We start from the raw sequence: 22729 nt of genomic DNA on the forward strand, positions 1-22729 counted from the left end.
GAGACGTGGCTTTTTAACACCTCAAACATCCATCCGTAAGGCAGGAAGAGGGTAAGTGGAAGATAGCTGAAGGTATTCAGATGGAAAAAGCTTAACAAGAGACCTGGAGATCATCAAACAGGTTCAGAAAATAAATTGGCTCAACTCTTATTGACCAGAAGGATTATCAGCCAAGAAAAACATGTTTTTTTTAAGCCATCCTCCCTGAATCTGGATGCAGCACCTTTTTCTTTTGTTCTTCTTTGGGGCAGGGATGGAGGGATGGAGAGTGCCCTGTTAAAGATAACCTTCATCTCCCTCCCTCTGTGCCCAATTGAGCTCCTTCTAACCAGCGTGGGGCTGAAAATCCTCGTCCTCCTTACACACTTTTGACACTAAGCAAGGCTCACGGAGCGAGAAAAATCGGATTCAGCCACTGAGGTGGAAGCAGACTGCTGATGAGACGCGCATCTCCCACGGTTCAGCCCAGTTCGCCTCATTTCTCTCACCTTCAAGGCGAGTCCTTAACCGGTTTGGCTGGAAAGCCTGATCCTTTGACGAAACAGAGCAGGAGGATTTTTTATTCCCTTCGTATAAAAGAAAAGAGATCTCTGTGGTTGTGTGTGAAGTCAAGAAGATCATTTACTTTCTTTGACTGAGGGTAAAGTCTTATTGATTTCCTGTTTTTTTTTTCAACAGAAAGCTTTGAAATGCTCCACAAACACGACATGTGAATTAATACGTTGCCTTGCAGTCGCCATAATGGAAAATGTCAATCCACACTCATCAATAAGCAAAAGAAACATAAAAGTCATCGCTTAAATGAGACGATGTTGACCTTTTCAGTTCAAATATTTACTTTTGATCAATTCAACTCAAGTGTTTTTGTCTTATCCGACACATTTTAACTCATGACAAAGCTGTCCTGAACTAAAAATCTATAAAATATTTATTTAAAAAAAATCAGGAAAAGTTAAAGGCTTCATTATTATTTTATATGTGAAAATTGCGTGAATTTGGCTATTAATAAGCTTCACCGCTAAAATGTATAAATGAATCAAAAACCTGGTGATGACTTATTTTTAACAAAAGATTTGACATTTTTTAGGCAAAACCGGTTTCCCCCCCCAAAAAAGTTGTCCTCATAGCCATCAACTGTGGCGTTCCGCAGGGCTTTGTTATGGTACAGATACTGTTTAAAAAGGACTGAAATACACAAACGATATAGTGATCTTTTTAAGCTCTCCCAGTGCATATTAGCATAAAAGAACAAATGAATTAGCTCTATTTCAGTAAATGAGCCGAAGTCACACTAAATGCACGTTTTTAAATAAAAAGGTAAAGAGTGACGTGTGGATTTCACTTTTATGCACGTTTAAAATTCAATTAGAAATATGATGGCATTTAAAAAACACTTATAAAATAAAAACATATAAAATATACATGTAAAAACATTAATTCCACATCAAATTGAAGCATTAAAAATGTGACTAAGGTTTTCTTGAACCCAAACAAGAGTGAGATCTCCTGCTCTATCTCTCCTTGCTCTAGAACATTAAAAGCTGCTGCTCAGACACACCACTGAATAATTGTATTTTATTTTTTAAAATCAAATCTTCAAAGCTTAAACCTCATTTATATGTAACTTTAAATTGAACCTCATTTAAATTCTAAAATCAAAGACAAGCGGGTTTTATTTAAAATCTTTTTATTTCCAAAAAAATACACTGTATATTTTGAAGTTCCAAATATAAATGGTGTCCCGTCACATTCTGACACAGCTGCGCGTTTCATCCGCTTTACAAAAACGAGCATAAAAATACACCAATGGGCTTCATCGCCTCCACCTCCTTTGGTTTCAATGCACACTGATGCTAACTGAGGCCTTTAGCTTAAAAAAACCAACAAGACTTCCCTTAAATACACAACTAGGTCAGTTCATAACTGGATTTCCCCAACAAATTCCTTTAAAATACATGGTTTCTTTTGAAGAAAAGTCAGTTTTAGGATTGTATATCATATAAATGACATATAAAGTGTTCAAGCAAAGGACACTAACTTGGGTTGTTGCATGGATTTCTCTGCATTTCATAAGAAAACAAAACAAAAACAACTATGTGCGTTTCACTGGCATGAAAATCTGTTCTGGGAAGCTTAAAGGGGTCAAAGGTCAGGCGACACTTTTAGCACATGAAATTTTTGAATGAACAAAAAAGGCACAAAACCAACAACACAAGAGTTAACGACACTTTTATAAATATGGCACATTAGGAAGGAGCAAAGAACGTTTCAATCTGGTTCATGGGCTCAAACCAGGATAAAGAGAATAAATAACCAGATTGTAAATTTAAAGAAAATTGAAAACGAAGAATGTTGAAAATTCAAAAAAAATCCTACGTTTGAATAGTGAAAACGTAAAGCAATAAATCTGAAATAGTTAGCGACTAAAGCAAAATGTTCATTAGTAGCAGCTGCTGGTTTGGGTTTTTAGGCTTTTATTTTCAAGCCTCAATTTACAGTTTTAATTCAAAAATCCACATGTGGGAGGAGCTTTGAGCCCATTGGCTAACGAGACATGATTGACATGTGGTTCCAGGGGTTTTGGTGACGTCAGATCAGCGTCTGTTGATGAACCCAACTATCAAACCAGCAGATCATTGCTTTTTCAACTTTTTAAGATTGCGTTTTAGTTTACGTTGTGCACCTTTGAGTTTCAAACTTTTCAGATTTTCTTTTTTTTCTCTCGTCATATTTGCAACCTGGTGCCTCATTCCCTCTAAGCTGATCCTGATTTGACTGCATACTTGTCCGTTTTTTATTATTTTTAGAAGGTCTGGAGAATTGATCAGAGATCTAACTTTGCAGAAACACCCAAACTGTGAACTACAAAGAAATTCCTTGTTTTAATTGAAACATTTCGGTTAAAAAAACAAACAAAAAAACAGCAGCAATGCCTAAAAAGTGATCATTTTGGGGTTTGGGATGACGTCATGAAACTTTATTTAACGTATCGTCATCATCCAGAAGGACCTGGACTGAAATGAATCGACTCTCAGCTTTCCTTTTTTTGTTTTTCTGCTAAACAACAAGAATATAAAAGCGGTATTTGATTTTGCGGGTCCATTTTTCCGGGGTTGTCTGTCTTTGTGACACATTTCAATGACACTGTTTTCACAAACGGATTGTTTTCTGGCCCAAAACGCACGTTTCCTGCAGGTCCACCTCCACCGTGAAGCACTTTTGAACTACGGTCGATCAAAGTGCCGCTCAGAAACGCGTTTTGGAAACACGTGGAGAAAGGTGATCCGGATTTTCCCCGGATCATCAGCAAACCTCTCATCCGACTGCTGCTCCGTGTGAAAAGGCCTCTTCCAGTCATTTCAGCCCAGACGCCAAGCAGGAGACGGGAGTTAACAGAAAGTTGAAACCTCACATTCAGGTGCAACTCCAGCTGTATTCACTGCCTTCTTCTTAGACGGTCACCATTCCTACAGCAGAGAATCCTGGGAGATGAAGTTAATGGTGGATTACGGTTTCCACTGGTAATCTGTGCAGATCTCCATGTTTCTACGGCCGCTTCTGCTCGTCACAGGAGGACGCAGAGATGGGGTCCTCAGAGAAATGCCCCCTTAAATCTGGTCTCCATCTCTGCGTCTCGGTTCAGCCGTGCTCATCGGGGACAATAATCCATTCTGGACACCAGAGATTTAGATTACAAACATTCCTATACACAACATTTAAAAAAACAGACTGAATATATATTAAAAAACAAAAAAAAACTAAAATGAGCACCACAATCACAGGTGACGTTCTCTCTACACTTTCCTGCTCTCTGGAAACTTGGCACCGTTCGGTTCAAAATGTTTCTTCCCTTTTCTTTGAAAAGTTCTTGTAAGCAGCAGGCGGCGAGGTGAAAGAGGCTCCTCCCACACGTCCAGAAGCTGTGGAGGATTCCAGCGGCTGAAGCGGTTTCAGATCCGGATTTAAAAAATGCAAACGGATGAATATGAGGGGATGTTCAGTACCTCCTTTACTGGGTTGGAGCCTGGCTTGACTTGGATTGAACACATTAAATATTACAGTAGCGATAAAGAGCTGCCTTCCAGTCAAAGGAGAAGCTGGGTGCTGCTGAGGTATGACAGACTCTTACTTGGGTCAAAGCTCCTCAACCTGAAATGCTGATCTGCTTGGAAGTGGACTCCTGTTACCTTCAGAGGCGGGGGGAGCAGTCCTGGGGGGGTCTCACTGAGCTCTCTGGAGGCTGGCCTGGGTTTCCGCCTGCTGCTGCTCCTTGTTGAGGATGATGCTGATGATGGCGCCCTCGTGCTCCTTCATGTGCTCCATCAGACGCTCCTTGCTGGTGGACTCGAAGCCGCAAATGCAGCAGCAGAACAGGAGGACGCAGTACTCCATGCTGGGGGTGGGGGGCGGCTGGCCGGCACACGGGCAGCTTTTAGACTGCTCGGGGTCCTTCTGCTGGGGGGGCGGAGCTTCCTGGGGACACTGAGAGGAGTCGGCGGGAAGTGCGGGGACGCCCGAGGCGCCGTCGGTTTTGGCTGCCGATGGGAGCGGCGAGGGAGGTTCCAGCTTGACCTTTTCCTTTAAGGGTGCGGCCCCCGCGGGACCCTCAGCCACGGACTCCACCACTGCAGCCAACTTATGAGGAGCTCTGAGGGTCAAAAAAGAAAAAAAAAACATCAGCTATAAGACAGTTCTATTATAAGTTATAAACTGACCAATTAGATACCTCAACTAAAAGAAGGCGGAGCTTGCTGGCCGCCACCTCCAACGTTCAAAAACAGATTCTCCCGAGACCACTTTCAAGTGGTAAGGCTCCAACAAGCTCACTTCTGATTGGTGAAAGTGGTTGCCATAGAAACATGAGTCAGACCGACTTGGACCAATCACCGCTCACTGACGACGTCTGGCTAGAACATGGCGGCGTCCATACTGCGACTCATTTTCAGAGCTGGGCTGTGTCCGAATTCCCACCCTAGCCCCTACATAGTGCACTATTTAGTGCGTTCGCCTTTCTGTAGTGCTGTCCAAATCTGCAATTCCCAAATCCAGTGCCCTGGAGATTTCCCAGAAGTCTCTGGGGAAAAACCAGTGTGCAGCGATGCTCACTAGATCGGCAAATATAGACCACAATGCATTGCGGCGGAACATTTTTACCACCATTTTTTATTTAAATTAGGGATGTGACGATGACCACCACGTTTTATTTGTCTTTTTTAAAGTTACAGGACTGCATATGGTGCGTGACTTGAACTGTAATAAACACAATCATCTTTGCTAATAATCTACTTTTTCTGTGAGTCCCGTGTTCAAACTTCAAGGGCTTCTGGGGGGGAAAAGCCCGCATCCTCCTGTGCAAGGGAGGGACAGTCCATTAAACACTATGGGGGATTTTTTTAGTGTGTGTCTGATTTTTAATTAACTGCTTGCCCCGTTTCAGTACTTGTAATGTTCACAGATAATGTTAAATGAAATACACAAGGTGGACAAATAACAGCAGCAGCTGCATGACTCATTCAAGCGACACCTGATCACTTTTTCACATCACAAAACAAAAACGTAGTGACCATGATTTTTAAATTCAGGGCACTACATAGATAGTTTTTTAGTAGTTAGGGGTTAGGGTGGGAATTCGGACACTGCCCGGGTTTTCAAAGCTCGACATGACCTTTGACCCTGCTCTGCTTTAGTCTGAGCGAAAGCGCTTGGAAAATGAGGGATCTGAGAGGTCGTCTCTTCCGAGTTCTGCAGGTATTTGCTGTCGGAAATGCCAAGTAACTGCCGACACGTCTCCCCTCTGACGGCAGGAGTTCGCTCTTCACCGGACAGACTTGAAATGCAGACGCGAGCGCGCGCTAAAGACTGTTTGCAGTCCGTCCGGCGGACACGCTTGGAGCGCTACACTGTGTCCTAGATGAGGAGGTCATGGGGGCCCAAAGCCGTTTGGAGCTTTTCCTCAAAAACATCACAGCATAAAACGTCTAGCCGTGTTTGTGTTTTGATGTTTGTTTTATTTGAAGTGAACACACACACACACACACCTACACACACACACACACACACACACACACACCTACACACATTCTTATACTGCAATGCAGCAGAGGAGGCGGGGAAAACCGCTGGAGGGTAAACAGAGACGTGCTGCTGTTGCAGAAGAGGAACGTCAATCACAAAAACATCATCATAATAATTGGAAACAGCTCTAACATGCTAACCTCCAGGGTTTTGGGACTAACGCAGTCCTGGTCCTGGACGGTTTCTTTTCAATGAAACGAGTCCATAATAGTTCAAGCACGGCCCAGTTTTAGAGCAGCTGCTTGAAGTTTTCTTCGGTTGAAACAAAGAAACCAAAATGAACGATTCCATTTCTGTTCAGAGCAACTTTTAGACAGAAAAACAGCCTTTACTTTGATTCAGCTTTCAATGCAAACTTCTTTTATGTATGAACTCCTAGTTCATGAACAAGCCAATCATTTTGGTATTCAATCATAAGAAATGAATCCCATTTGTCTTAAACGGACTCAGGATGTTCAGCCTTGAAGGCAAACCTTAATGGAAGCAGAATGAATCCACCTTAAAGGCGTAGAAGGAGCGAGGTACCGGCAGCCATGGAGACAGACACCGGGGCAGAGATGAAGCCGACGCCGGCAGAAGCTTACCGGCTGCTCTGGGAGATGGCCTCGTTTATGGCTTTGTTGACTTGCTCGTAGTTGTAGTTCTGGTCTCCGGCGTGTTTCCACATGTGGGACTTTAGAGACGGGGGGTGACTGCACACATATCCACACAGGGAACACCTAGCAGAGGAAAATACGGTCACGTTGGGGGGGGTGTTTTAAACACTATTACACCACGGCCCGGGGGAATTCTCCATTCTGATTGGCTGCTGGCTGTGCTTTAAGTGAGGGTTAAACGCTGACGAAGAGAGCCTCATCAGAATTTAAGGCATGACGTGGAAGCCTGAACCGTCCGACGCAAAGTGGAGGAGTGCGTTCATGTCTGATAACGCACGCTTCAAAGGCCATTAACCCGCTTACACGATCACTTAGACGATAAATAAACATTCAACCAGTTTTTAGTCCTCAACTCTTCTTATTTTTCAGTTTGGATTGAAAAGAGGACTATTTTTGACTTTTTAATGCACACCCAGCAGCCAATCAGAATCGAGTATTCACCCAGACCATGGCATAAAAAGTGATAACGCACATTGATAACCACACGCCTAAAAAAGTAGTTCCGGTCACACAGCTTAAACGTTCTGTATCACTGCTCTGGCGTCTTTAAAACCAACTTGAGCTTCATCATCTTCATCATCCATTCTGGACAAAAACAAGCGGTAAGACGTGAAATTTCTCTGATCTGGTGTTTTATTAAACCATCGTGACCATCAGCATAGACATGGCTTTCATTGGCCGCTGCACTTGAGGTCCGCGCCGACCGAGCCGGCAAAATAACCACACCACCTAAATAGTCCGCTTTTTGTGAAAAAAAGCGATCCAAATCGAAACTGGTTGACCGTTTATTTCTTTTGTAAGTGACCATTGTATAAGCGGGTTAATGGCTGACGAAGTGTGCATGATCAGAAATGGCGTTCATTTCTGATCATGCACGCCTCGTCTGCCATTAACCCTTACTAAACCGGCTCCTCAGCATCAGAGACGAAGCCTTAACAACGAGCTGAAGTCCTTTGGGAAAGAAAAAACATAAAATCCCACCATGTGTTGTGATTCAACAACAGTCATATGATAACTGTGACCACTAACCCTCCATGGGGTTGTTTACATCAGCGATCACATTCCTGTTCATTAGTGTTTGGTACCACACAGAAGTTGTTTGTCTGAACCCTTTCTGGCTTCTCCTGGTTTATATCGATTGATCCTGGATTGATTGATTGATTTCCCTTCTTCCCAAACTCAAGGGTTCCCAGAGGAAAAACGTACGCAGGAAAAGAAGACGACCGTATAACAGAGGGGGTTCACGAACACTGGGACCCCCCGCCAAAGACATGCCAGTTCTTTGGGATGAAGACAAACAATAAGGCGGTTTTAGTTCACGGTTCGACGGTCCCCGGTTTGTACGCCTGATTGTCTCGTCTTGACTGCAGATTAGTGATTAAAGTTAGATTAGATTCAGCGACTCAGTTTTTCTGATTCATCCGAACAGAGCGATAACTTTCTCTACTGCACTTCTTTCTCTATCAAAGTTTTGTCCTCAGGTTAGTTGATGTTCACAGAATCACCATCATCGCTGAGCCTATAGAGATACGCAATCATTGCATCAGCAAACATCTGAGTTTCATCCACACCACCAGCAACCGACACAAACTCTGCAACTTCTGCGCTCCAAAGGATTCTGTGGAGGATTCCTACAGATCCACCTGTTCCATGACAGCTAAACTACAAGCAGTATTTATAAGTAGAAAAGGGCAAACAGGTGGATGGAAGTCTTTTTTTTAACCAGTTTTTTTCTAAACGACAAAGCGTGTTCAGTCGTTTGTGGCGAGGTATCCGTTCCATAAAAACCTGCGATAGGTGAATTCTGTGTAGCAGGATTCTAGATGTTTTTAGGCTGTACCGCCCCTCACTACACGCTTTACACACATTTGTTAGCCAGAAATGAACATTTTTACACTCTTCTCTCTTTTTTTTTAAACTCTCAAAGTTCAAACCTTTGTAAACAAATAAGTCCAGTGTTACAGAATTTGGCAAACTGAACACATTCTGTACAGGAGACGCGGAACAGAGATTGATTGGCAAGGTCTACAGCCAATCAGGACGCAGAACGCCATGCGCTGTTAATTGTTAATTTTATTGCAAATTTTATTTGGGAAATTGACTTAATAAATGCGCGGCTTTTCTCCATGGGTGTGCGATTGTGGCCCTGCAACAGACTGATGACCTGTCCAGGATTCCCCCTGCCGAGTAGTCAGGATAGGCTCCAGCAGCCCCGTGACCCATAAATGGACAAATTGTGTTGTTGTATTTTTTAAATGGTGCAGCTTTATGTTATACGATTACACAAACAGCGAATGTCACCAACATCTGTGTGAATGTTTCACATAGAGACAGCAGAACCAGCTTTTCTTTCTTTATCAGAAAACCTTTCAGCGGTGGACCAATGAAATGCCAGTATGGGATCATTTTCATTCTTTGTTCATTAACTTGGTCTGTGTCCAAAGTGTTGGTGAGTCTAACCTTCATTGCCTGAATGCATTTTTAATTATATAATTATTACTTGGTTTTTCATCCGTAAGCTTTATTTTGTTTAAAACCACCAGGTGATGCGATTTTTCTGCAGCATTTCTGGATTAAATGGTAGGTTGCGACTCGGCAACATATGGGGATAACGAGCTTCACCCAAACATGTTCGTAAGGGAAAAATATGTTTTATTGTACGTGTTTTAAAACTATATAAAGCTGTGGTCTTTATGTGAAATTTTCACAGATGTATCCTAAATGAAACACGTTTAAACCACAGAAGAAGGTATAAATTAACGTAAAGGTACAACCTAAACTATGAACAGCAAATTCACGTAAAGTCCCGTCGGCTAAAAAAACTTTGACGGACATCTGCACACATCGACGGACGCAAGAAACACTTATGAACTGCATATATCACGCATGAAATGTGCAACATGTATGTAGAAGCACAGCCGTCAATCAATTAAAATATATATTTTTTTACATTTAGTGTTTAGCAGACGCCCTTCTCTAAAGCGACATCCAAATGAGGTTTCATTTAACGATAAATATTATGTAGCAAGTTAGTTACTGATGTTTCAAAGGACAGAAGTCCAGCGTTTCTTTAGCTGCGGACCTATAAACACTTTACATTTATCATCCTTCATTAAATATTTAGATTCCTGTCCACAGCAAGCAATTTATTTACTATTTTTCCAGAGAAATTTAGAAGATTGAGAGGAAAAATAAACTAGAGGGTGAAGGAGAAGAGGATTTTATTTTTTTTTACCATGCAAGGCTCTTTGTGTTGCAGTTTGCTGCATAAAATGTGCTTTGTGAATAAATAATTCCATACAATACATGTACCTTAGAGAAGATAAATAGATCAAATGTGCCATAAGATGGAGGTGATTGGAAACAAAACCTGTGTTTAGTAGCATCACACCTCAGCGGGATGAGGGCTTCGCTGCTTTTCTAGTTTTTCACAGCCTTCTTAGGTGTTCGCTGCTCTAAAATGACTTGAATACCGCATTTATTCTGAACAGTTCAGGTTATTTTTTTCAGAGAAACCATCCTGTAGGTGCTTTAGCGCTACATCCACTACAGTGGAGATCACCAATCAGAGTCTGTTCGTGCCGTCCAACACGAAGGTTGACACGAGGTCCTGCGGGCCGGGTCCGTCCCGCCTCGTCCCCTCCTCACCTGTACTGCTCCAGCAGCTGCACCGCCTGATGCCCCTGGGGGTGCCTCCTCATGTGGCTCTTCAGGCTGTTCATGTTGGTGGTGGCAAAGTCGCAGCTACAGCAGCTGGCGGGGGCAGAAGAAGCAGAGGGAGAGCGTGAGGACGGGGCAGCCGCCTAACAAGCAGCAGAGCCAGGTCAGAGCGGCGCTCCCAGCCCGTGGCCTGCAGGGAGACCAGGGATTTACAGCAGAACAGAGGAAATTGCTCCTTTAAGGAAACCGTAAATCAGCGTTTCTCCCGGGATGTTTGAAGATGAGGCTTTTGTTGCAGCTTTAGAGGCAAACGCCGGTTTTGTTGGAGGCTACGCACGGATAGCTGCCCAACATTAAAGCCAAGAGGTTTTTATTGAGACGCAAAACAAAATTCTTGTTGGTTTTTTCATCGACATGAGTCTTCTGCCTGCCTGGGTTTATGAACGGGCTTAAAGCTGCAGCAAAATTCCAGCTGAACAGTTCAAGGAGGGAGAAACTCATCAGAAACTCTCCAGCTGTAATCTGCTGGCAGAGCGGCCAGTGCAGAAATCAAGGAGCCCCGAGTGGAGCTGTGGAAAATGATTAGAGGGCGAAAATCACAGTGTTGAAGGGAAATATGGAAGTTTCTGCAATTCCAAAAGTTCTGCGTTTTTATATCTGAAGCCAAGGTCAGGGCAGAGAGCACTCTTTCTGAGAGCAGCTGGAGGAAAACAGAGACGGTCGTCCAGACCAGCCAGCAGATTTCTCTGCTTTCATACAAACTGAAGAAAAACGGATGTTCCCCCCTTTTTATCCAAATATCAGGGGTTTTTGAGCGTCTTTCACCAGAGTTGGTGAAGGTTTCTTTTGTTTGATGACAAAAAAATGTTTCCAGATAGGAAATGTACATAAATAGGGGTTTGGGTTTGACTCATCTCTGGTTTAAATGTCTTTGTAACCATAACAAAAAACATGTTATGGTTACAAATATTTTTTGGTTACATTTCAATTCAAAATATTTGGTAACATTTTCAGTGGAGACTCTAAAATTTGAAAAGAGCAGACGTGTGAAAGAGTCCGATTTGACCAATTCTTCAAAAGGTTGGTTTTTAATCTATAAAAATGATACGATTGTCACATCAGAGTAAATTTGATCTGTTTCTTTCCCCCAAGAAAAGCTGAGAAACAGATTCATTTCCATGTGTTTCCATCTTCAAATCACAACAAACTCCCTTTTAGACACAAATGCAGTCAATGCAATGTCAAGTGTAGCCTGTTCAGATGATCAGAACAGCTTTACTGCCCCCTAGAGGATCTCTATACACATTGCAGCTGGACCCTAACATTAAAATTAACACTTAAAAGCTCAAAAAGTTGATTTTGCTTGTATAAGCTGTTAAAACAAACAAAAATAACATGTTATAATGCATCTGTGTGGATGCTTTTAGTGAAACGCACAATTTTTGTTATGTCAAAAACCAAAGCATGAAGTCTACACTACATACTTCTGAACATAACACTTTTATGGTCGTTTCTTTTTAAATGACATAAAGCTAACTCTGTGACGTAAAACTCCTAAAAGTCTTGCCCCGTCGTATTTTCTTTTTTAAAGGGATAAAAACTCAGAGCTGAAGAACAAATGTGAAAGAATAACCCTTTCAAATGGTTTAAGGATGCTGCCGGCCTCTCTCCTCCACACAAACACACTGATCGTGGGATGTGGGGTTTCTGAGGCGTCGGCCTGAAGGATGATTAGTCTTTCAGGTCGAGGTGGGCCGTGGTGGCCGTGCTCTGCAGCTGCAGCAGCCTCCTTATTTATGCAGAAGAAAGGGGTTTTCTTTTGATCTGCAGCATCAGATTAAAACTTTCATCACTTCCTGCATGAAAACACAACACCAAAACGCCGGCATGTATTTGGTTCATCAGTGGGTGAATGTGTGAGAATAACACCGTTAACCACAGAGGAGTCGACTCCTCCAACTGAATATTTTTAAATCCAGGCTAAGAATGGAGGAGAAAATCCCTTTTAACTGTACCTCTGTAACATTAACTCTCTTTTTAAATTGTAGTTAAAATTTTAAATGTTTAGATTTTTATTGTAAATGTAACTTATTGTTTCCTCCTAGCCAGGACTCCTTTGAGATTCTTAATCTCAATGGGACATTTCTTAGGTAAATAAAGGTTAAATTAAAAAAATACAAATACTCCTGTGGTCAGGATAAGAGTGACGGCAGTTCAAAGAGCGTCTTTCATCTCCGGTGAACATTTCTACTCCTATGCGTGCATTTCTTTGAGCGGACTCACCGGTACGGTTTGTCAGAGTTGTGGATCCTCCGGTGGTTCCTCACTCCGACGTACGTGGAGCTGGTGTAGTTGCACACGTCGCATTTGAACATCTTCTGCGCGTTACCCTCTGGAGGGGACATTCAACAGAGCGGCTCTTCACTGCGGTCTGAGCGCCAAAACACCAAACCGTCCGCCGGCGAAGTGTCGGCTTTACCTTCGTCCGTTCCCATGTCGGCGTCTTCCACTGAGGCGACGGCCTCTGCGACCGCCGTGAGGGCCGGCACGTCGCCCCCGACGCTGAGGTGCTCCCGTTCATGACTTCTTAACTGACTCTGGGGTAGATGAAGAAAAAAAAACAAAAACAACAATCAAATGTACATTTCAACAAACAGGAAGTGAAACTACTAGCATGGGTTATCGTCTAAAACTAGACGGGGCACAAGCAGCAACTTATCCTTCATCTGTTCAAGATAATCCATCATAACCCAAAGTCTAAAACTGGCTGGATGAAGCTGAAATGAATCAACTCTATAAACATGAACTCACAGCTGGAGAGACGCCCGATTCCACACATTCTGTTCCCTCGTTTCCTGTCTTCACACAGCAGAGCAGCGACTAATGATGTGGAGGCGGCTGTGTGATCAACTGTTTGCTGAAAAACATCTCCAGTCCTAAATCAGATGTCAGGCCTAATATGGCGTTTAGCTTGGTGCTTCTCCATCTCACTTGTTGTGAGAGGACAGACAGCAGACCGGAGAGGTTTTTACTGGGCGGAGCTTCAAAGGACTGATTAGCAAAACCTCAAAAGAGGCGGTGCTAGCTACAACACTTTAAGATTCACATAACAGACAAAATGCTGGGAAAAAAAACAACCTCTGCAGTTTGAACGTTTTAAAAAAACTTAGACTTAAAAGGAAGCAAAAACTTGAGTTTGTTTGATAGAGTGATGAAATGCTAAGATATACAGTCGCCCCGCGTTTATGTGGGTATTAATTTCTGAAAATAACTTCCAAAATCTGCAAAGCAGTCAACTTAATTTTAGTCATTCCAGATGTTTAAAGGCTGCAGAACTCCTCACTACACACTTGATCCACTTTTTCAGCCAGATATGAGCATTTTCACACTTTTCCAACTGAACACAATCTTTACAGGCTTTCCTCTGGCGCTGCACTCGAGGTCCGCGCTGGCAGAGCCGGCAAAAGAGCCGCACCACCTGACAAAGAGTCCGCTTTTGGTGAAAAAAAAGGCAATCCAAACCGAAAAAATACCAAGAATAAAGGACTAAAAACTGGTTGAATGTTTCTGTCTTTTGTAAGTGACCATTGTACGGTCACTTACCGTGGAAGCCTGAACCGTCCTGTGTTTTGTCCACGGCGTGCGTTAATTTCTCAGCATGCATACTTTGTCGGCCATCAACCCTTTAATACCAGAGTTGTCGCCAGCGACACCTAAATAACAGACTCTCTTTGACGCACCATAACTCATCGACCGTTTACGCAATCAACATTAATCCGCTTATTCAAAGCCTGAAACGGTTGAAGAGTCAAAAGGCTGTAAACAACTCCGGCGTGAAAGCGGTTGCTGGGGTTTACGGGGAAGAGCAAACCCGTTTGAAGCCAGGAGGAGTTCTCACCTTGTAGTAGAAGCTGTCTGGACACTGTTTGCACTGGTACGTCCTGGTCTTGCAGTGGTGGATCATGTGGTTCTCCAGGTCTTTGCTGTTAGAGGCTTTGTGCTCACAGATGGGACACTGATACGGCGGCCTCTGCTTGTGCACCCGCAGGTGCTGCTTGATGTAGCCCTTGTTGCAGCTGCTGTAGCGGCACAGACGGCACCGGTACGGCCTCTCGCTGCCGGGGACGTAGTCCACCAAGCCCCCATCGGGAGGCAGCCCGTCTCCTCCGGGGATGCTGCACATGTAGCCCTCCGCTCCGTTCTCCGCGACCACGCCAGCCAGGCCGCTTCGCTGGAACTGCGCGTTGTCCCTCAGCTCCTTCAAAATGTCCTCGTCTGAGGCGTTCTGGTCCGAGCGCTCTCGGAGTCTTTCGATGACGGTGAGCAGCGACATGCTGATGCCAGCTTTCGTGGAGGGGCTCTCGTCGTCTCCGCCGGCCAGTGGACATAAATCTTCCTCGCTGCCAAGCTCTAAATTCAGCAGAGCTGCTGCGCTCCCTTTGTCAGAAGCTTTCTTTCCCGCCTCCAAAAGCTTATGGCCCGCGCACGGCGTCAGGTTCACTTTGGCGCCGGAGGCGGGCAGCTCCGGCATCCTCATCGGCATGGCAACGAGAGCCTCGGCGGCCAAAGAATGAAGGCGGAGGGATTCGGAGTGGGTCCTCTTGCGACCGGCAGGCGGGATGTTCTCATCCCTCGAGGAGTCGCTGCTTTTGATACCAGGGGGTTTGACGTCGCCCCCTGCAGGCTGACTGTCAGCGGCGACGTCTGCTGCGTAGTCCTGCTCTCCCTGTTTAGCAGCCAGCAAGCCCTTGTCCCGGTCCATGTCCGGGCCGAGCAGGAGGGGCTTGGTCACCAGGAGCGAGTCTTCAGCTGAAGGGAGCCGCTCCACGATCACGTTGATGTGGCCCACGCTGTTGGGACTGCTGTTGATGATCTTCTGAGCTGACGACAGCAGGCTGTCCGGCACAGAGGAGCCGCCGCGCCGACCGTCCAACTCCAGCTCGGCCTCCGCCTCAGTGGTCACCTGCACCTCCACCGCAGGCTCCTCTGAGCCCATGTCTTTGGGGTACTCGCTGTCCTCCTCCCCTTTTGCGGCTTTTGGACTTTGACTGAGACCGGGAACGGTGAGATTCAGCGTGTCCTCCTTGTTCTCGACGGTCAGAGGCACGCAGAGCTGGAGCTTGAAGGGGAGTTTCTGCAGGCTCTGGTCTTGAAGAACGGGAGAAAGCACGACGATGTCTTCCCTGGGGGCCACGCTGTTGGCAGGAACTTGCACCTCTTTTTTTGCGGAGCCCCCATCTTCCTCCTCAAAAATGGGGTAGGAACAATCCACCAGGCCGGCGTGCTTCCAGGCGTGGGTCTTCAGCATCCGTTGCTGTGTGCAGACGTAGCTGCAGATCAGGCAGCGGTACAGACCATACTCCTCAAACTTGTACCAGCTCTTCCTGGAGCTCTCCACCGAGCCTTGGACCCCCTCCCCATGCAACCTGCTGCGCCCCCCGTCTACATCCTCCTTCCCCTCCAGGTCTGAAGGTGCAGAGCTGCCCCTGGTGTCCCCTCCCTCGTCGAAGTGCAGCCGGACGTGAGCTTCCAGCTGAGCCTGGTCTCTGGAGGCAAAGTGACACTCGGAGCACATGAGGATGAGGTCGCTGTGCTGCTCGTTGTGCTGCTTCAGGTGCTCCTTCAGCTGGGGCAGCGTCTGGGACAGGAAGGGGCACAGGCTGCACTGGTAGCACGTCACCGTCCGCCTCTGGGCCCCGCCCGTGGCCACGCTGTTGTTGTTGCTGTCGTCACCCGACGCCGGTGAGGAGAGAGCGCCGTCATGGCCGCCCGCTTTCCTGGCCTCCTCCGGACAGTGCCTTTTAACTTTCTTACACGCAGAAGCCTCCTCAACGGCACCCCCTCCCGCAGAAGTTGCCACATGGAGCACCCGCTTCTGGCCCCCCAGGGTGCCCCGCCGATGGGGCTGCTTCTCAACGATCTTACTGAGCTTCTCGATGACTTGGATGAGAGAGTCGTCGGCTTGTCTCAGCTGAAAATGGCGGGGAGCTTCCTTGGCTTCCTGCTGCCGCCTCTGAGAGCGGGATCCCAGCACGGGGGAAGAGGAGGCCGCAGATGAAGAAGAGTGTGTGATGAGGACAGCTGCACCGCTGTTCTCATCCATGACCTGGAAGACAGCAGGGAACAAGAGCGAAGGCAGCGTTTAGACCGAGCCACAACAGAGTGCTGATCATCCCCTTCAAATATATGTTAAACCCTGAAACTTCTCTGCCTGTCCTCCCAAAAGTGCCAACATCCCATAATCAACGTTTAATAAACAAAAAAGAATCTTAAAAAAAGAAGAGCAAAAGTCAAGCTTTGAACATAAAAGAAAAGTACAAAAAAGTTTTCATACAATGAAATTTAAACCGTTGTTCACCTTCAAAAATAATCTTCAAATTCTTCCAGCCGACCATTTTCTAAAGAAGTACACCTTGAACCCCGCCTCCTCCAACAAAAAGGGTTATTTTTCTATCAAATAGAAAACAGTAAAATGTCTAAAGACCAGTTAATGTCGAAAGAAAAAGTCTGAAAGGATTTTTAGAAATTCAGCAGCAAAACACAAACGTCTGTGTTTCTGACTATCATCTTTAACATCCTGATTAGACACAAAAAGGACCAAAAGCCGTTTGGTAACTTCATAAGAGCGACTCCAAAGGTCTAAAACATGCAGCTCTGCATCACTCTGAGCTTCTGACTGGGTTAAGAACCCAAACCAGTGTGGGATTATTGGCTTTGTAGTCCAATCAAAAGAAGCTCCTACAAGCGTCAGACGGGATCACAGCGATCAGTATTTCTGCCTACAGAACATGTTTGTGGTATGTAAACAAAGGGCAATTTGACTTCACCGCTTCCTGTCTGAAGAACACGTCTGATCGCAGGAACACGCCTGTGGCTGTCAAAGCCGCAACGCTGACAGCCCGGCCGACTGGAAAAGGTCCACTTTTACCCAAAAAAAGCTTTTATTTCACTATTTTAAATACAAATGAAGACTTTCAAGTGAAGAAGTTGCTTTTCTTGGTTCTACAAAGGGAATTGGCCTCTTTTTTCATTAAAAAGAGAAGCTTTTTTTAATGAAAGAGTTCAGTTGAATGGGATTTTGATACCAGGAATCAAGCTGTTGATGTATTTGTTTCTGTAAAAACTAAAGCTTGAGCCGTGTCGACTCCCGTGGCGTCCCCCCCCCCCCCAGGTATTTAGTGAAGCTTTCCTCAACAAAGTGTCACATTTGAATATTGTTTGCATCTCTCCATACGACTGCCTATTAATATTGTTACTGAAAAAGCTGTTGATAAAAGGTGCAAAAAAATAACCTTTACTTTAAATTCAATGTTCATCTGTAAATATGACATGAAAAGTGTAAATGAAATGATCCTAATAAGAATAATCAAATCAATAATGTATAGAAGAACAATCTGATATTTCAAGTCAGATTCTGAATAAATACAAACCAATTTTTATTTATTATTTTAAGAAATTAACAACATTTATGCTTTTGCGGGGCCAGATGCCCTAAAAGGTTATCTGCTGTTTGTGAATTGGTTGTTTGGAAAAGCAATAATGAAACTTCTTTTAAAAAAAAAAAAAAACCTTTTAAATGAGGTTTTGACTTGAGTGCAAACAGGAAAGTTATCATCCTCCTTCAGTAAAGCGAGGCAGATAAGGCGGGACTGAACAAACAGCACAGATTAGCTTTCATCGGTGTGGTTTGAAGACTGAAAGCAGAGCTTAGAGACCCCCTGATAAGGACAACAGTTAAATCCATCCATCCATTCCCACGGCTCACAACCACCACGTGCGTCTGTTTACAAACGCAACCGGAAATCTCTCAGCTCCCGCCGTTTGATGTCCCTTTTTTTTAACGTCTGCATCACTTTCTCCCGGCGGTCCTCTGACCGCACTTCCCCTTCCATTTTCTCCCACTTCTGCTTTCGCGAACACATCAAAAACTCTGGATCCGAAGCGGCTGGAGGAGGAGGAGAGGAAAATACTTAAGTGAGTCACTCCATGATCCGGGAGGGGACGGGGGGACGTCAGCCGCCCCTCTCGCAGCAGCACCTGTTCAGGGCTAAAATACATGTATGTGGCCCGCTCCCGCTTTAAATAAAATAATAAAGCCCCACAAGGACTAAAAGCGTTGAAATGAGCGGGAAAAAAGCCCCCACGTTCACGCGGACTCCTTCGTTTCAAACTGGGGTTCAGGCAGTGGCCTCACTGCTAGCTTATAACAGCCTGTTGTTCCAACACGAGTTTTTTTTCCCCCACACACACGAAACTAAAACGTCTGTTAATGAGTGACATCTGCGCGCGCAGCTTCACGTAAAAACTAACCAGATACTCACCGACAGAAACGAGACTCGACGCTCTTTGTCCTCAGCGCATAAAAAAGCGGCTTGGTTTTATTCGTTAGCCATAAAAAAAGAGACTGGCCTCACTGTCTCCCCACACTGCAAAATGGCGATGATGGAACCGCGGTCACGTGACCCGGAGTTTGTGTCAGGTGGTCCTGCCAGCGGGCGTATGGTGTGCTGCCTTCAAGTGCTGCTCGTTTAACACAAGGTCACCTTGCGATGCGTTCAAACGTCACACATCTGTACTATTTTTCTGTGACTTTTTCAGTTTAAACTACCAAATAAAATACGTCTGTACCTGTAATACATATTAGTATTTTTATGTCACAATTACCCTTTTGGGAAAGGGAAAAAAACTGTGGTACCTCTATTTAAAAAATGTATTTAACAGATATTGTTAGCAAAAGCAATTTTCTATTATTTGAATTTTTCATGGTTTTGCCCATTTAATTTCTAATGTCGCTCTTTTCTTTCATCTTTGACAAAAATAAGTGTTTTTTATCGTGCAAAATTATGTAGCCTATTCAAATGAACTTTTGGTACTCCAATAGAATTTATAAAAATATTAAAAAACCTCAAATAATTTCCACATAAACAAAAACTTCCAACTCAAACATATTTTATTGCAAAAGACAACATGCTGGAAAATTGCACCTGTTAAAAATCACAAACCTTATCTTCTCCTCATATCTTGATTCCGTAATATTCATTTAAATTAATTAATATACATAAAAACACATTTACTGTGTTTCCTTTGGGTATCTGCTTTTTTTAACTGATTGCAACTTAATTTTGTTTGGATTTTTGTTGTAAAAACACACAATTATGGATCACTCAAGTTGGTTTCCCAATTTACGAAAAAAGGCTGAAGAAACAAAGGAAACCTCAGAAAGTAGACTTGAATTGAAATTAACTTTATTTATCTTACAGGGAAAAATTTACGTGTCATGAAAGCCCCAAAATAAAAACAAACAAGTAAACAGATACATAAATGATTGTGCAAATTTTGATTATTTAAAGTCAGATAGAGGAAACACTTGAGAAAATCCTGAAGGGTTTTTATATGAGCAACAGTTTGTAAATCAGTTTTCGTAAGAGATAAGCCTGTAAATGTGTGACAGCTTCACAGTAAAAAAACAAAACAAAAATCCTTTTAAAATGAGCCGTCGCCATTAAAAAAGTTAAAGTTTAAACTTCAGGCAGCAGTAAAAAAGAAATGGAGCAGCTGTCCTCTCTGAGGAGATAAGCGTGAGGGGAGTGTCAGTCACTCAGGGAAAGAAAACATGAAAAACGTGAGCATGTACTCCAAAACCTTTATGCCCCAACACGAGGCAGAACTCCGCCATCAAGACAAGAATGTCTTAAATGAGGACAAAAAAAGAAAAACAGCAGCTGGAGGTGGAATCAGCTTTCAAACAGGAGAAATATAAAAGCAAACCATAGACAGAACCATGCAAAAGATGGATCTGATAGAACTAGTTCCTGAATAAAAAAAGCCTTTTGAGGGCCTAGCAAAACTCAGAGTTTGTAGCAACAATTGGGACAAAAACTACCCCCCTGAACCTGTTTACTGGCCAAACTGCTGTTCTCAAAACACTGGCCCAGATGTGGCTGTGCCCCCCGCTGTGATCTGACCCCACAAAGTGACCCGGCTGTGCTCTTCTTTAATGGGAGAGCGACAGGCAGCCGCCTCAACGCGGTTCTGATTCTCCTGGGAGTTTTGAAATCTGGGAATCAGAACTGACGGATGCTGGAGTCACAAACAGACGAAACCCTTAGTCTGGTCCTGCACCTGTTTGCAGCAAAGACCTGCTACAGGTGCAGCTCAACACCGCCCCCTAGTGACCCGAGTCCCTCTTTGCCCGTTCTGCCCTTTTCTAAGACAGGGGTTGTCAGTTACAGGACCTCCCACATCTTTTTCTTCTCCTTCTTTCACATCTTCTTTATTGACTAGATTGATTAATCTAATAAGTCTGTTGCTCCTTGAGAGCAACTATTACAGTTTAAACTTGTTAAACATAATGAAGTTTCTAGATTCATATTATTTTGAATTTTAAGTTTGTCACTTTTGGACACGTTTGTGATGCTAAAATTAACGGGCACATTTAAATAAAAGCAGATTCTATAGAACGACGTTCAGATTAATTTGTCGTTGCTTGAATTATTGTTTTTTAAAGTTGAAAAAATGAGCATCAAAACCGTACAAGTGTTGAAGTAAAAGATAAAACTATAAAACCACAATGTGATCATCGGAAGCGTTAAGTCCCGCCATGTTAGAGGACAACCTTTTGTTTGGAGAGTGTTCAGCTGTTGCTTACAAAGGACTTGATTAGGGTATGGCTTCAACAAACCCTCTCAAAAATGAGACGTGCACAAAAATATTTATAATCCACGCAGTCCACATTCCTCAATTCAACATCTTGGTCATCCAGTGTTTCTGCGTTTTCTGTTATTAAAAATTCATTTTTTTGACCTGACGGGCGTTAAATGGACCGCACTAGACTTTGTTACAACTTTCCAAAAATGCTTGTGACCTTTTTACGATTCATCTCCATACAGACATCAGAAGTTGGAGTCTCACAACATTCATCACTGTCATTGTAGGCCATTTCAACACTTTGCTGTTGAGCTTCTGTGTTCTGGAGAGCCACATAAAGGGTTTCCATCCGTCTTTGGACACTCGTCTCTGGGGTGTACGGGGCACGCTAGGTCGTAGAGCGCTCAGTCAACCTGTAGAGTGAAAAAAGTTCATGTTTTCTACGGGCATTATTATGTTATTGTCGTTTCCCCACATTTTTTTCAAGCGTCGTCAGGAAAGTCCTTAGCAACCGTTGCTAGAGTCATTAGGTACGTCGTTTCCCAATGTCGTGTCGTTTGATCTTGTCGTTTGTCAAATTTGGCCAAAGTCACGACATGGGGAGACAACGATAACAAAGACAAATGGAAAGTTTTAAACATAAAGTAAGCGTAAACATTACAAAGCAAATACAAAGTAATAATCAAAGAAGCATGGGAACGCAGACGATTTGCTTAGTAGTACACAGACATGAACCAAACTTGTTCAGTAGACGTCGACAAAAACATATTATTGGCACAAACGGAACCCCATATTTTATCACGTTGATGGCGTGCAAAGGTACGGTAGGTCAAAGAGCGTGTTACTTTGGTTAAAGGGGTTAAAGTAGGTATGTTTTGCAGATTAAAGCAACAATGTAAAATAGTTTAAGTTACACTCTATCCTGCTTATGTCAATTTGATTTATGAGGTTGTGTCTAACCTGTTTTTTGGAAACCTGTTCCTGATTTCACTCTCTGGTACAATATCAATAAAAAAATACCAACGTGCTTGCTAAAATATGTTTTTACCTGTTTTCGAAAAACATTCTCTTGGTATAATGCTACGAGGCCAACGATGCGATAAATCCCCGAACATCGTACAGACTCATCTTATAGGTAAAGTGAATGAACGATTTACTGAAGGTAATCGCAGCAGCTGCCTCTTTCCAGAGCCTTAACCTTCAAACAGCCGCTTGAAGGCATGTATGAAAGTGACACACACACTCACACACTGTGCAGACACACACAAATATATGTAGTGTAATTCGGCTCCAATTGGTGTAAAACAAGCCTGAGCTGAAAGTGACATCTTTCATCGCTGCCTATCAGCACTCACACATGATTTTTATGAAGTGTAATTCCTTCCACCTCCTATTACCCCTGTTGCCTCTCCATCACAGGCACACGGGGGCCGAGCTCTAATCTGAAGTGACAGCACATAGACTTTCACTCACACATTAGAGTGTAGCCTTGGGCGACTCAGCCGGCTCCTTTCAAAACGCTGAACCCAGGTTATTTCTATGGAGGTATTAAAGTAATACTTCAGTTTAAGCCATTATTCCCCTCTTTCTTTCTTTCTTTCTTTTTTTCCGTTTTGGCTGAGAGGAAGAAAGGACACAGAGTTTTAACAGGAGAAATGTACAAACATAAACTCAAGTTTAAGGTCAATCTG

At 43.8% G+C, this 22729-nt stretch overlaps 1 protein-coding gene across 1 annotated transcript; it reads right to left on the reverse strand.

Annotated features, from left to right (window-relative positions):
* Positions 1 to 1670: 1670 nt before the first annotated feature.
* On the reverse strand, positions 1671 to 18895 carry znf507 (zinc finger protein 507). The gene is made up of 7 exons (XM_011494238.4): positions 18713 to 18895; positions 14290 to 16497; positions 12871 to 12988; positions 12675 to 12783; positions 10380 to 10484; positions 6660 to 6794; positions 1671 to 4648 (listed from the first exon to the last, which is right to left on the reverse strand). The coding sequence occupies exons 2-7, from the start codon at positions 16492 to 16494 to the stop codon at positions 4222 to 4224; spliced, it is 3099 nt and encodes a 1032-aa protein (XP_011492540.1). The 5' UTR covers positions 16495 to 16497; positions 18713 to 18895; the 3' UTR covers positions 1671 to 4221.
* Between the last annotated feature and the right edge of the window lie 3834 nt (positions 18896 to 22729).

The sequence above is a fragment of the Oryzias latipes genome, chromosome 3, assembly GCF_053564925.1.
Source record: "Oryzias latipes strain Hd-rR chromosome 3, Olatipes_Hd-rR_3.1".
NCBI classification, from domain to species: domain Eukaryota; kingdom Metazoa; phylum Chordata; class Actinopteri; order Beloniformes; family Adrianichthyidae; genus Oryzias; species Oryzias latipes.

Excerpts from the sequence above, each read along its gene's own strand:
- znf507 (XM_011494238.4), bottom strand. The coding sequence starts at position 16,494 with ATGGATGAGAACAGCGGTGCAGCTGTCCTCATCACACACTCTTCTTCA. Across the intron at positions 12,784-12,870 it reads CGACATGGGAACGGACGAAG|AGGGTAACGCGCAGAAGATG; the intron begins GTAAAGCCGACA and ends TGTCCCCTCCAG. Across the intron at positions 6,795-10,379 it reads CAGCTGCTGGAGCAGTACAG|GTGTTCCCTGTGTGGATATG; the intron begins GTGAGGAGGGGA and ends TTCCTCTGCTAG.